This window comes from Sminthopsis crassicaudata, chromosome 2 (assembly GCF_048593235.1).
Source record: "Sminthopsis crassicaudata isolate SCR6 chromosome 2, ASM4859323v1, whole genome shotgun sequence".
NCBI lineage: Eukaryota > Metazoa > Chordata > Mammalia > Dasyuromorphia > Dasyuridae > Sminthopsis > Sminthopsis crassicaudata.
The window spans coordinates 576,395,837-576,410,990 of record NC_133618.1 but is presented as its reverse complement, the minus strand read 5'-3'; the positions used below and the strand labels follow the sequence as shown (position 1 = coordinate 576,410,990).

Sequence of the window (15,154 nt, the reverse complement as noted above, 5' to 3'; positions counted from 1 at the left end):
TCTAAATAACTGTATGGAGATCACTGAGAACCTGGTAAACGCTGCTGTGCTCTGAGAGTAGATTCTTGCAGCAGGACATTTGTTTTATTTCCCACTAGGCTGAGGAGTTCCATTGTATGAACTGGACAAGGACCACGAAGTTTAGAGGACATTATTTACTGACCAACAGGAAGGAAGTGGGGAGATGAGCCTAAGTTCCACCCCCCTCCTCAGCTGACCCTTCAGCTATCTGCCCTCTGCCCTACTCTGCCCTCCCCCAGGAGCTAGTAATAAAATAGAGCCCTTCCATGGTTCTCATAATAAATACATTTGGCTGAAGGAAGGGAAGGGTTCATAGTGCTGTTTGAAGGGCAGTAAAAACATGGTAGTCCTGGGTTCTCTCCCAGCATCAATAACAGTCATTGTCCTGGCCCAAAGGGGTTAACAACCCCAATTAGGGGTTTTTGATTGTCCCATCTCATTCTGGGGTCTCACCTTCACTGACCCAAGGACCCCTACAGCACCACAGTGAAGTAGGACAGAGGCAGGACCAAGGAATCCCACCTCCCAGCCTGCCTACTACCTGCCCTTTGCATAGTTTCAGTGGGAGTGGTAGGGAGATGGTCTTGGGGGGAGTCACTCCCATGAAATGTCCATGGACCAGACATGTCAGAAACAGATTGGGAACCCCAGGCAATGAAGGGAGGGACAGTGCAGCCACCATCTCATTCTTGGCAGAGCCTGGGGGGCTCAGGGTGTGCATGTATGACCTTGTTTATGAGCATGTATAAGTGTGAGCAGGTATGTGAGGTGTGCACAGAGCTACGTGCTGCTTCCTCTCAGTGCCGGACTTGGAGACAAGGCCCTGAGCCAGGATCGAAGAACTGGATGGGACTGAGCTCAGCATGTGCTCCTGGACTAAAGAAATACCCAAGTGTGCCTATAGGAGAAGGTGGGGAAGGTTTGCATCACCTGGCAGACACACATGCACACCAGGCATACTTCTTTACACACAAGCACACACGCTGCTCAGGTAGTTGTACTGCCAGACCTTCTATCCAGCATAGAAAAGGGTTATTGGGCAGTGTTGGGAGCAGGGTCTCAGACTTCTCCAGTCACCATTAGAACTCAGCACCGAGGCAGGAGGTGGGAAGCAGATAGCAAACATGGAGGCTCTGTTGCAGCTGCCCTCTGCCTGCAGCCCACCATGCAGCCACAATGCTGGAAAGAGACAGGGGCGCTCTGAAGCAGCGCAATCACTGGGCAACAGACCCTGTTTACATGCCTACTGCCCCCACATTTCTTCGCAGCTTTGGGGAAGAAGTGGAAGACTTCCAGCTACCTCCCACCCCTTTGTTTAGGAATTGGGGATGGTGCTTCACAAGCAGACCTACCTCTCTGTAGCTCACTCTTTGAGGTCACAGGTTCTGCAAAGGGTGGTTGAGGGATGGCTAAAAGCCTAGGGGCCTAGACCCCTGACTGATGGCCCCATTCAGTCATTTTGGAGGGTGGTCTCAAATGGGACATGGGTAGATGTTTTGCTATGTGGTACAGAGCAATGATGACCTGAACCCCTGTAGTAGGAGTTGAGTAGGACTAAGGCCTAGAAGGCTAACGGCTAAAGGACCTGCTTGAACGGAGGGTGTCAGTCTAGAAGTCAGCTCTGGAGGCTGGAGAGGGCAAGTTAGGAGCTGGAAGGCCGGTAGGGATTGGGGAGAGGGAAAGGAAGGACCCAGGCCAGGAGGCCAGGGGTAGAGACCAGGGTAAACAGGAACTGGGTGGTGGGTGGGTTAGACGGAGCTCTCATCCAGCCTCTCCACCAGCTGTGTGTGCTTCCGTTTCTCCAGAATCCGGCTGAGCTCCTCTGTGAAGGAGCAAGGTAGAGTAGGTGGCCGGTCCTCATTCTGCTGCAGCAATACATAACTGTTACCATTCATCCTCCTCAGACGGCTAGGCAGTGCAGCTAGTCCATTGGAGAGCTCAGTAGGGGGCGGAGGGGGTGGGGGAGGAGGCGGTGCTGGGGTTCCCTCCCCAGGAATTATTCGGAGGCCGCCACCCTCAGGTCCTCCTGCCCCATCTGTCCCCTCTTCCCCTTCATCCTCCTCCCCAGGGCACTGACCGGAGACCGTCTGCAATTGGACAGCAGAGCCCCCTGCCCGGCCAGTACCTCTGGCCAGGGAATACTTGCGTCGGCGTCCACTGCCTCGCACACAGGCAACATAGAGGAGCATGGAGGCCAGAACGAGGCAGAGGCCACCCAGGGCTGCAATGGTCAACACATAAAGGAGACGAACATCTGGGGTCAGGTGGGCACCATGGGCTGGAGGAGCCAGGCCTGGGGCTAGGGCTGGGGCTGGGAGGGCTTGCTGTACTGTGAGGCCATAGGAGGCCAGCAGGCTGCGAAGCCCATTCTCTTCCGCATAGCAGCTGTAGTGACCACTGTGTTCTGGCCGGGTGTCCATCACCAATAAGCCATCTACACCCACACGGTAGCCATCCCTCCCGTCTATCAGCAGCCGACTCCCGTTGAGTAGCCATGAGGCCCGGGCCAGATTGGAGGGCTGGTCACAAGGTAGGAGCACATCATCCCCCCTCAGCACTGACCGGTTCCTGGCTGGCAAATATGCTTCTGGAGGCAGGAAGGAGATAAAAGCCTGATTGTTGGGGCAGGGGACTGGGAAAGGCCCGCAGCCAGGAACTTTCACCCTCCCCCTAAGAGACAGAGAAAGGAGAGGTTCCTATTTCTGCTGCCATGAGAGAAGGTGAAGCCATACCCATGCCCACACACTGACTGGGTGCTGGCCAGTTACCTGTATTCTCGCTGCCCTCACAGCCACGATTACCTCTCTCCATGTCCTGTATCAGAGCCGTCCTGAGATAAAACAGGGCAGAAAGCATGAGCAGGAGCAGTGTTCAGATTCTGTTTGTCCAGTAAGAGAAACCAAAAACCCAGATCTATACCTTCTGGGCATGAAATTCAGGTGCTCTCCCTCTTCCTCCCTCCCCCCAGAAATCCAAATGATTTACTCCACCCTTAGCAGCCCCAGTACCTGTTGGGTACCATGGTAGCTTCCTGGCAGACCCGGACACTAGGATCCCAGCCACAGTAGGGGTCCCGGGCCAGGATACAATCATAACAGGAGCTATACCGGGAGCAGTGGGACAGTGGCAGCTGGACCACCCCAGTAGGGGCCCCCACGTACAGGCTGTGCTGGGGCCAGAAGGAGGGGGGTAGTTAGTAACAATTTCTCATGTCCCACACAATGAATACCGAGAGCCAACGGAAAGAGATCAGTTAGGTATGGGGAGTACCTGGGCAAGGGAGATGACCAGGTTCTCCACAGGCTGGGGCTCCATGTACACCTGGACTTCCTCAATAATGTGCATACCAAGGCCCAAGACCACAACTTTGTGGATCCAGCCATCAGCTGAAAGGAGTTGAAAGCAGGAGCAAAGTCAAGGCCCCCCCAGAATGACTCCCCCTCACCCTATGCCCAAGGGCCCAATATTCAGCAGGATCAAGATTAAGGTCTGGGAGTGGGGATGGGCAGTACAGCTGGGTGATGTCCCGTGGTTAGGAGGTGGTATGGGTGACTTGAGGAATGGGTGCTGGTGGGATCAGGAGAAGACTGTCACTCCCGGGGCCACACCTGTCCCCAGGAAGAGCACATCGTAGGTTGGACCAGCTGGCACAGTGACAGGGGTCCCCACAAGCCGAGTGTAGCGAATGTTCCGCTTCAGCAGCAGGGGCCGCCCCCGAGCTGGCCCTACACCCCGAGCCATGAGGGGGTGCAACTTCACGAAGTCCAGGACAGGGGAGGGGAGGTCTTGAGAGGAGTTGTAGCCCCGCCTTCTGAGGCCATCTGTGATGCACTGGGGGGACAGAGTCTGTGTGAAGCAGCTGCCCTTTCTTGGGTTGGACCCCTAGGGGGAGCCTTCCCAGGACCACCTTCCAGATGAAGAAACAGGCCAAGAGAAAGGGAATTTCCGGCCTAAGTTCACAGAGAGTCAATAGAGCTGGAAGTTGAACTCAGGTCCTCTGACTTCATCCATAGCTTCTTTCATCCACACTGACATTTCTAAGGGCCCAGCCAGGAGAAGAACAGACTGAGCCTTCCCTACCCCCACCCCAGATCTGCTGGATGAGAAAACAGAGGGCCAAGTAAAAGAAGGGCCCCCGCCACCTCCTCACCGAGCCTGGTCGGGGCTCCGGCACCATCCCATCGTATCGACCCCAGCGCCGTGAACCATCCTGGTATTCCATGTAGGGCCCAGAGAAGGAGGCCTGGACATCAGACAGGTCGTAACGGCAGATGGCTGAGGCCTCTAGGGTCCTCCTGGGAGGTGGGGGGAGGGGGGACGATTCAGATCCAAGAATTAGATTGCCCTCTCCTTGGCTTTCAGAGATCTAGGACAGAAACTGGGGGGGGGGGAGAGAAGGGGAGGTCCCGCCTCTCTGCCCTTAGACTTTGTGGCTGATTGGCTACTACTGAACAGTCAGCTGAGCCACCCCCACTGTCTCAGCCATTGCTGAGGTCAACATGCCTGAAATTCCTCCTCTGCGGCCAATTCGCCCCCTGAAGTGCTCCTCCTCAGATTGGGAGGGCTAGAAATGCTCAGAAATCTGGCCCTGGAGACCTCCGGTCTCCAGATACCGGTGGCTCTCTCAGGTGAGAGAGTATCTGAACCAATCCCTGGGCTTCCCTCAAATGCTTCCCCAGCCCCCACTGGGGTTCTCCTCCAGTACTGACCACTGAGCAGCCAGGCTAAAGGCTGCATAGAAGCGCGTGTGGGCCCAGGAACCCCCATCCAGGCTACAGACGCTGCGCAGGGTCTCATACAGGGGGATGTGACAAGCCAGCCGGGCCTTCAGGAAAGACGTCCATTTCTTCTGTAGGATTTTCTTCCCCCCTAGGTCCCCCTACAGCCACAGAAGGGGTGGGCTCAGCCATCACAGGGTCTGGGGAGACCATCGCCCAAAGTGCCCCAGCCCCGGCCTGAGCTGCCTTGGCCTAGCTCACCTTGCAGACTCGGGCTACTCGGGCTACCCGGTGCCCCCGGCTCTGGGAGAAGCCACTCCCTTCTTCCGTGGCTCTCTCCGTGAAGAAATAATAGACTTTGTCGTCATCCCCCACGGTGCTGGCCTCGCTTTCCCGGATGAGGACGGAAAATACAAACTCTGCGTCTAGAAAGGCAGAGGCCTCGGAAGGACTGCATCCTCCTCCGACCGGAGACCCCCCCCATGGTTCCCTGATCTCCATTATTATTCTACGGACTTCTCCCCAGAGCTTTCATTTCCCCATCTCTAGGAATTTCTCCAAATCAATGGAAGGTACATTATCTAGAACACTGTTTATCTGGGGGCTGAAATGGGAGGTGAGGAAAAGGGCCCAGCTGGGCCTAAAACAGATCATATTTTTAAATAAAAGGAAGTATAAGCAATGGAAATCCACCTTCGGTCCCCACCCCCACCTTTTTGTCCCTGGGCTCAGCCCCGGGCTTGGCTCCTCTTGGAAGCGCCAGCCAGCCCTCATCCTTCCAAGCCAGTGAGCCCCTCCAGACGCCGTTGCTGCCCTTACCATTGAGCCAGTGCAGGGGGGACTCCTCGGTGCGCAGGGAGCGGGGGTGGCGGCTCCGACGAATGTCAGGGATGCTGCGGAACTCGTACCTCGTGGCAGTGTAGAGGCCGCCGTCTAGGATCGGGAGACATTGAGCACAGGGTCAGAGCGGCCGGCTCCGCGGGGGGCGTCACATACACAAGGAGGGAGCTGCTGGACACGGGCAGAACATGTCACACGCCCCCCCGGTGGAAGAGAGACGTGCGAGGAATGTGGGAGCATCTGACATGTGGGCAGCACATAGCATCACACTGTGGCAGCACTTCACACACACACACACAGCACCCACCAACGATCAGCCCTGTGTAGCCCCTGGCTGGGTCATAGGGACACTTCTCCTTCCCCTCCTCAAAGCTAGGAGGTAAAGTGAAGGCTTCAGAATCCTGGAGAAAGACAAACAGCTCAGAATGGGGAGGGGGAGCCTGGGAGCAGAACCGTGGCAAGGCTACCATCCCTGGGGAGTGATGCTTGGAGCCTCGTGGAGGGGAAGCAGGGAGCTCAATGACCCCGAGGACTCTCCAAGGGTGAGAAACCAGAGGCCGGTGAACGGGACAGCACTGAGGAGGCACTGGGCCAGGCTAAACGCTGCCCTGGGCTGGGGGGGGGGGCGGGTGAAAGGTCAGGTCAGCCTTACGATGGCAGCACAGAGTGGCTGGAATGCATGAGTCCCACAGGCATAGAGATGCGTCGCATTCAGACGCTGCAGGAACCGGACATGGTTGAAGCACTCAGTCTAGAGGGGGTCAGGTTAGAGGGACAAAGGTGGGAAGGGGCATGAGTCCCTGGCCAGGCTGGAGGCCCCCATCCAGAACGCCTCCTGCCATCTGGGTCTGCTTGGAGAGTCTTCACTCTACTCGTCCCTTGCTGTGCCCGGGGTTTCTGGATACTTCACTTTCCTAATCCTTCTGCCTCTGAGCCATCTTTCTAACTCTTTGCTAACTGCATTTCAGCGCACTTGGCTTCCTTTGAAACCTTCCATATTTTATTTTACAGAGTTAAAGCTCTCGGGTGGGGGTACCCTGCCCAAGGCAGCTCGGATACAGAAGAGCCCATAAAGCCTGTGGTCTCCTGGGCCGCTCTCCTCCTCTGCCCAGGCAAGCTCCCACTCTCCCTGCCTGCTGCCCTCCTCCCAGGACTCCTCCTCCCTGAGGGACTGTACCCGACACTGGCTGACATCAAGAACCCTTCTTCACTGCTGACTCCCAGGGCTCTAGGCTCTAGTCTTGACCGCTACCCCAAGTTCCAGACTCACAATTTCATGCATTTGTTAAATATTCCCTCCACCTGTCTCCATGTCACCTCAAAATCAATGGGTCTAAAACTCATCATCCCTCCTTCTAACTCGCTCCTCCTCCATCTTTGTCAATACAACTACTGTCCTCCCCTTACCCAAACTCATCATGCCTCTGAACCTGACTATTCTTTAGTCCCAGATCTAATCAGCCTGGGTCCTGTCAAGCCATCTCAGGGATGTCACCCCCTCCCCCACCCCAGGCTAGCATGTAAAACTTCTAATGGGGGTACCTGCCTCCACTCTCTCGCCTCTCCATTCACTCAATGGGATGTGGCATTTGGAGGCTGTAGTGAGGGGTGGGGGGAAGGGATGGGGAAGTCTTACCTACCTGGTTATTTCTTCCCTTCCGGACACATTCACTCTGAGTCTCTGGGGATGCTTCCCATCGGATCTGTGGGAGAGAAGGGAAGATGCTTCTTGGGCTTTAGACTACTGTGGGGAATGGTGGGGGGGAGAGTGGTGAGTGTGCTAGGGACAGGGAAGCTTATGGATTCCCATAGGAAATTTTAGGTAGGGTGGTCATGGATCTAAGTTATATTTGAAGACCTAAGGTACACAGAGGTCTGCAGGACAGACTGAGATGGGGCAGGGGGAGGCTGAAGAAGGGAGTATGTTAAATAATGTTAAATTGTACATGCATCTGGGATATAAAGGGTACAGGGGGCTAACCTCACGGTGGGTTCCATCTCCAATGTCTTGGGCATTAAGAGAGAACAAGGCCCCCCGAGCTCCTACAAGCAATCTCTTGGATGCCTCCTCCAGCAGCAGTGTAGAATAATTGTGGGCATTACCCCCAAAGCGTCGGGCCTCAGAAAGCTCTGGGGAAGATGTGGAGAATGGGTATTGGTCCTCTAGGATCAGTTCCCTTCCAACCCTCAAACAGTGTAACCTCCACATTTACCTGATTCTATGCTCTTTGCTCCTATAATGGAGACTTATTTTTGTCTCTTTCCATAATGTTATATTGAATTAATGCTACCTTTTCTTTCATGTAACAGGGAACACTTTTAATCTATTTGTATTTCCTTGTCTTAATTTTACTAGAAGGACAGAAAGGTTAACCAGTGATTAGGTAAGAATATGGGTAAAAAAATCCTATTACTCTAAACATCATGCACTCAAGAGACCTACTGATTGGATGTCAGTGTGGGTATTACTAAGAATAAAGGGGTCAGCAAGTGACTGAGAGCCAGGAGATCAGGGGTCTTGTGGCTGTTAGCAATTACTGGGTGAACCTAAGTTGACAACTAGTGAATAAACTTGGCCCAGAAAAGCCAAGTAGATGAATCCCATATGGGTGTGGAAAGGTCCTGGATGAGACCAAAGACTTGGGGCCTCTAGCATCAAGAGACATGCTCCTAGACTAGAAATCTTGAAGGTTGAGCCAAGCCTGAGAAACTAGAACTAAGAATAAGGTTAGAAAACTCAGACTTTCACCAGCTTTGTACTGAGAGATTTTGTGTACTATTCTAATGGACTTGCCCGGATATGTCCCTTTATCCCTTGCAAATGAACTCTAGAAGTCCCATTCTTATGGACTGAATTGTGTGGCTGACAAGCACAAGAGAAGGAACAGATACTAGACTGGGGCATCCATATCCAATATGTAGATGGCACAGTTATTAGAATCAATCATATCAGATGATTTAGTCCATGGACAAAGAAAACCACCGATTTAGGGCCTTAAGATGGAGATAAAAAATTTGGGAGGTGTACACAGAAAGAGGGGGAAAAAGCCTTGGACTGAGGATAAGTTAACCATAGGTGTTGAAATCAATGAGCAGCTGATATGGTGCAGCCAGGCTCAGGCTTGAATCCTGACTTAGGCAGAACCCCAGATTAGCTTCTCCTCTCCTAGCCTCCCTGCCCTTACACCCCAAGACTCAACGGGATGAGGTCACCCTCACCTTCATAAGGGATAGTTGTCCTTGGTGTGGCATCCAGCTCTCTGGCCGCTCTTCGTGGTGGGGGTCCGGGGGCAGAAGAGACCATAAAGAGGCACAGAAGGAAGGGCCCAAGCCCCTCCCACATCTTCCTGGGGGACCCAAGGATAGCTCAGATCCAAGAGAGCCCCCAGGAGCCTCGTGAGTGGGGGACTAGGAAAAGAGTAAAGGGGAAGTCAGTGGTGGGGAGATGGTGTCACAAAATTATAAGGGTTCACAGTCCAGGGAAACTGGGGCCCTGGGAGTCGTGGTCACATTCAGGTGTGTCCTGGCTTTCTACGATCCTGTGTCCACAAAATAAAAAGGGAAAAGCACTGACTCTCATACTATAATAGAGCCTCAGTTTAATTAATCTGTTCCAAGAATTAATTCTACAATCTCTCCATTTTCACACACCCACAACCATACAACCATACCCACACAACACTATGGAAATCTGCAGACTCTGAGCCTTTTGCCACTATGAGTTTTAATTTGTCTTTTTTTTTTTTTGCTGAAGCAATTAGTGTTAAGTGACTTGCCCAGGGTCACACAGCTAGGAAGTGTTAAGTGTCTGAGACCAGATTTGAACTCGAGTCCTCCTGTCTTCAGGGCTGGTGCTCTATCCACTGTGTCACCTAAATGCCTTTTATTTTGTCCTTTTATTTATCTCCCTTTGCTCAGGTATGGATTTTTTATTTTTATTTTTAATTTTTTTAAATTAGAGCCTCTGACTCATCATAGAACATTAGTCCTGGAAGGGACTTTACAGATCATCCAGTTCCTATCAAAAGTAGAAAACTGAGGCCTAAAGAGAATCAATCATTTGCAGTCATGCCTGACTCTTCTTGACCCCATTTGGGGTTTTCTTGGCAAAGATACTTTACTGTCATTTTCTTCTCCAACTCATTTTACAGATGAGGAAACTGAGGCAAACAATCCTAAGTGATTTGCCTAGGGTTATTCGGCTAGTGTCTGAGACAAGATTTGAACTTAGGAGCTTCTAGAGAGAAGTACCTTGTCCGAAGATACATAACAACACAATTGCAACTCAAATCCAAGGTTTTTGATTACCTGGCCAGGGACTCTGAGCCATATTTACCCCTTCATTCATTCATTCAACACCATTTATTAATCACCTGTTATGGTCAGAGAATTTTGTGTGCCTATTCACACTGGATGTGTTGCCCCACACCCATCTGCATGTGTTCATACAAAGTATGCATCCCTGTAAATCTGCAGATATGTAGTTCCAAAAAGTCTTCCCTGATCTTCAGAGAGAAGTGACTTTCTTCCCTATGAACCTCCATAATAGTCTACTAAGCTTTCTCCTGGCACTGATCACTTGATGCTTTATTACATACATGTTTTCTTTTATCTTTACTACCCCTCCCCCGTCTTAGGTTGTTTGCCTTCCAAAAACAGGACCTGTATGGTTTCCTCCACAGACCAAAACCCCAGAAAATGTTCGTTATCACTATTCATTCATTCATATTAGACACCCACTCTGTGCAAGGCACTCTGGTATCTAATACAATGGAAATAAAAAGAGATGAGATGAGACTCAGAATCTGCTCTCAAGAAACTTGCAATCTAATGGAGTAAAGATACATGCACAACAAGCAACAAGATAAAAGAAAGATAGGTGCAAAGGAGAAGTCCTACCTGGGGGATGGGGGGATTCAGAGAAGGTGACATGGAGACGGTAACACCTGAGATGGGCCATGAAGCCAGGGGAAGACTTGAACAGAGAGAGATGAGGACACAGTCCCCTCCAGCCTGAGCAAATGGAGACAGAAGTCAAGGTGGGGTCCGGAGGAGCTTTACTCAAAGTCCTTTCCTCCTCCTGTGAGGGACATAATTCAAGCACCATTATTTCAAGAAATTGAAGGTTGGAGAAACTTAGTGATTTGACCAGGGTCCCATAGAAAAGTAACTGTGGTACCGGGGATACAGTAGCCTTTCCTCTCTGTAACAGTCCCTAGCTGAATTTCATGTGTCTAGCCATGTATTGATTATTTCCATATATGTATGCCCATGCACACCAAGGTCTGCACAGGGAGCCTAAATTAAGGGCATACTACTGGTTGGGGCCTAAAATTCCTCGTAGGGAGCCAGCTGGACTCTGATCCACATGGAACCCCTAGGGGAAAGGAGGCCAGTACTCTCCAATGATATGTTTTTTAAGTGACTTGCTCAGGGTCACACAGCTAGGAAGTGTTAAGTGTCTGAGAGCTGATTTGAACTCGGGTCCTCCTGAATTCAGGGCTGGTGCTCTATCCACTGCGCCACCTAGCTGCCCCCCAGTGATATTTCTTATTGTCTCCTCTCCCCCCCTCCAGAGGCATTGGGGTGGGCACCTCTGAGCATAAGCTCATGATACTATTATCATCCCAATTTTATAGTTTGGGAAACTGAGGCAAAGGTTAAGTGACCTGCACGGGGGTCACCCAGCTAGTGTTTGAGGACACACTTGAACTGGGGTCTTCCAGAGTCCAAGCCAAAGCATTCTGCTCACTGCACCACCTAACCTGCCTCTATACAAAGCATAGCATTAGGCCCTCCAGTCCTCTTGGATGGAGGGTTGGGAAGAATTGGAGGCAGAGGATAAACAAAGGGGTTAGAAGGAGAAATAAACAGAGGGGGATAATGCCTGGAACCCCAGCCAACAGGAAGATCACCACACAGCCAATCCCATGGGCTTGGGTCCTTTGCTCCAGTAAACATTAACCAGCATGCCCTGGAGGAGGGGGAGAAGCTGCAGGAACAGCCTTGGGGAGTTGGGATGGGGGAGGGAAGTGGGGAAGCAGATCATACCATGTGTGTGGGGACCAATGGAGTTTAATTAAAGGGCAAAGGTTGGGACGGGTGAAGACCTGGGGAGGTGTGGTTGTTTGCTGAAGGAGGGTGTACAGTTAGCCCAGTACCATTGGACATGAGCAGCTTTGGACCGGACACATACGTGACATACACAGACACATGCTTACACAAGTACGTATAAATGCAAGCAGTCTCTGTACATGCATGAATATGCACACGCAAGCATGAACTCGTGTTCAGATGGTGTCAATACCCAGACACGCAGTCGGGTTAGAAGGGGCTAGTGAGGAGGGGAAAGGGGATGGGAATAAATTGGGAATACTTGGGAAGGGATGAGAGTAGAGCTAGTATTAAAGGGCTCTGCTTCTTTCCCCAGGCAGAGCTTCTGGTCTGGGACCCAAAGTCACCAGAGCCTCCAGGACGATCCTTTACTAAAAAAGATTCTTGGAATTCGGTGTGAGGAGGAACCTCTACCTCGCAAGTGCCTGCAGGGATGGGCCAGTCACAGGGACTTCCCTGCAGGGGTTCTGGAAGCACAGCCCCTTACGGTTCTGCCAGGGTCTTCCCCTCCCCCCACCCGCTGTATCCAGCTGCAGGTGGCCTTACAAGTCTGGGGCCTGGACCCCTCCCCTCCCCTCCCCTCCCCCAAGCATGACCTTCCTTAATAAACCGGGCATCTCAGCGGCATCCCGTCCGTGACCCCGGACAGAAGCGGGTCAGCAGCCCGTCCCTTCCTCCCGGCCTCGGCGAAGACGCCCCCCCACGTGGAGTTGGTCCCTCACGGCCCACTTGGGGCTCCCAGATGACCTCAATCCCTGCCGTTGCAGTTTGAAGCCGTTTCCTCCTCCTGTCCTCCCGGCCCTGGACTTAACCCAGATCTTGAGAAGTACCCTACCTTGCCCACCGAGCCCCCGGTTCCCACACCACGCAGAGGCAGCAACCTCGCAAGCCCCCTACACCCTTCCGTTCCTAGGGGCTGCTCCGCGCCGCGGCGGGCGGGCAAGGGTGCGGACTCCGGCTTCTCTAAGCCTGCACCTGCTGCGGCCCCGCTCTGCTCCCGCCTCCCACCGCAGGTCCCGGCCCACTCTGGTCCGCGCACCTGCGGCCTCGGCTCCGGCCGATGGGGCCCAACCTGGCCAAGGCCCGACCCTGTCGCCAGACCCAAACCCGGAGGCCGTAGGAGGGAAGGTCGACACCCCCGCCCCTCATCCTCCACCTCCCTTCTCATACACACCTTTCTGGTCCTAAATCCGGGTCCATAGCTACACGGACACTACGGCTCCAGCAGCACAGCCCCGGCCCGGAGGGGGCGGGGCAGGGGCGTGACAGGCTCGGCACTGGGGCGGAGCCGGGGGGAGGGCAGGATGGGGCTGGGAAAGAGCCCGCTACCTCCGTTCGGCGAGATGCCCCGCCTGCCTCACCAAGCACTCTTGACCCCGGGGTCACCGCCGCAGCTCGGGCCACGCCCCCCTCCGGCAGGCCGCTCCAGGCTCCTATCGCGTTAAATAGGGGGCGGGTAGGCCTCCGAGGGAGCCCGGCTTGCTCCAACGCCGGCTCCGGGCCGAGCCGGGCCACCGGACCAGACAGGCTTGAATCCTGCCCGCCCGGGCACAGGGTTCGGCCCTAGCACGTCTCTTAACCACTGGTTGTCCGATCTAGGGGGTGCGACCTGCGTTCATTAGTGCCCGCCAGGAAGACACCTTCCGTGGCTTTCTCGATGGTTTGCTCCTGGGGCATAGGCACGAGCCGCAGTGGTTCTTTTCTCTCCGATATCTCCAGGGACCTCGCACTATTGTTCATCGGAACCTCCGCATCGGAGCTGCGCCCCCTGGTGGCCCGCGCTGCCTCCTGCACTTTGACTTACATCTTTGGTCGTATTGGAGAAACGGAGGCACGCGGTGGCAGCCTAACCCCGATCGGTTCTGGTCTGCATCCAATACGGAAGGGAATCTAAAGGCTCCTTGCGGATACACCCTCGCCCAGTTATAGGACTCCTGGGTCCTGGGTTCTTGTAAACAGGTTTTTTCTTTCTCACCCGCCTACGGGGAACAGACTTCTCTCCAATTTTTCTCTCCTTTCCCTTCCTGCGTTTGCTCCACCCAAAGAATGTATATTTTGATGCTGAAAACTTCAGATCTTTTGGGGTTCAGGGGCTAGATTTCTTAAGGACCACACTTTAAACCCAAATTACTCTGGTTTACTGACTGGTCAATAAAGACTCCCGGCCAAGTCCCACTTGGTACCCAGTTGGCTCCCCATGAATGTAAACACCAAATTGTTTCGTGGTGGGCCAGAAACCCCGAACATCTTCCCCTCGCAAATCGATTTTCTTTTCCAACAGGTAAAAGGCCATTCTTTGCCTCATTTCTTATCTTCCTTCTGAGATGGTTATCTCAAACTGAAACCAGTTGAAGACTGCAGCTTAAAAAGGGCAAGGTCCCAGGGCCATCTTCTGATCTAGGGATCTCCAGATCTGTATCGCCGGCGGGGGGCGACCTTGCAGAGTTCTCTCTCACTTAAATGCAGTTCACTTACATGTCATGTCACTTCCCTATGATGTCATGGTCCTTTAGAAGAATGAACAACAGCTACTAAAATTGGCTCAGATGCAGTGTAACTACTGACAAGGTTTTGCAATCTGAGGGCCTGGAGTTTGGCATCCCGTTTCTCGATCTTCCCACCAGGGAAATCTTAAGCAATTCACCCAATTTCTGCATCAGTGAATGAAAGAGGGGATTGAATTAGAAATATCATAATTTCCCCTCTTCTACTTCTTAAACTATTTTCATTAGTTATTGAACCTCTAGACTCCACCCCTTTCCCCGGCCTCGTTACTTTGTGCACTAACTAGTCCTAATTTTCACAAAACCAGAAATATCTCCTCCCTGGAGAATCTGTCCTCCAAAAAAAGCTGCTCAGACACACCCAACCTTTGAAGGTCTAACGAAGGGGCAATAGACACCAAGGCAGTCCACTTTTTGATTGGCTCTGATTGCTAAGTAATTCTTCCAGGCTAAATCTGCCTCTCTTGCAATTTTTCTCAAGTGAGTTCAATTTCCTGGGGCAAGGAATAAAATACTTTTAAGATCACATTCCCGATGTTTTCTCTTTTCCAGGTTCATGAGTTCATCTGTAGATCTAAGCCTACCAGCCTTTGGTAAGAAAAAGGACTTGAAAACTTCCCATTCCCCTGGTAAGACTTACTTAAAAAAAAAAATTCTCCTATTTAATAACTTAATTATGCCTTGAAAAAACCATTTCCCAATATACCACCCCCACAATCCTCCTTGGTAATAAAAATGTGTAATTACCCCACATATCTCAGCATTGTATTGTTGCAGGGTGGGGAAGGCAGAACTGAAGGTGATGACAAGTCTGTTCCTAGACACATAAAGGGAATGCTACTTCTCTGGATAAACCACAAACACATCTAACCCTTACCAAAACCTGCAGATTCCTAAAAAAGAAAGAGATGGACACTCCTGGATGAACAAAAGCAAAATAGAAATGAAAACGGGCTG

General features: G+C 52.4%; 1 protein-coding gene across 3 annotated transcripts; it reads right to left on the bottom strand.

The window, feature by feature from the left end:
- Positions 1-140: 140 nt before the first annotated feature.
- On the bottom strand, positions 141-14,986 carry SEMA4G (semaphorin 4G). 3 transcript variants are annotated; one of them, XR_012487036.1, is made up of 17 exons: positions 12,868-14,986; positions 10,479-10,659; positions 8,799-9,118; positions 7,561-7,709; positions 7,220-7,282; positions 6,232-6,330; positions 5,887-5,980; positions 5,559-5,672; positions 5,001-5,164; positions 4,731-4,900; positions 4,172-4,316; positions 3,630-3,852; positions 3,292-3,407; positions 3,030-3,190; positions 2,790-2,851; positions 1,374-2,608; positions 141-1,200 (listed from the first exon to the last, which is right to left on the bottom strand). XR_012487036.1 is itself a non-coding variant. In XM_074295338.1 (16 exons), exons 3-16 carry the CDS (start codon positions 8,920-8,922, stop codon positions 1,770-1,772), a joined length of 2,523 nt encoding a protein of 840 aa, XP_074151439.1. In that variant the 5' UTR covers positions 8,923-9,118; positions 10,479-10,659; positions 12,868-14,986; the 3' UTR covers positions 141-1,769. The 3 variants fall into 3 exon arrangements, 2 of the variants coding, with proteins under 2 accessions (XP_074151439.1, XP_074151440.1); XM_074295338.1 differs by having other exon boundaries at positions 141-2,608; XM_074295339.1 differs by having other exon boundaries at positions 141-2,608; positions 8,799-8,987.
- Between the last annotated feature and the right edge of the window lie 168 nt (positions 14,987-15,154).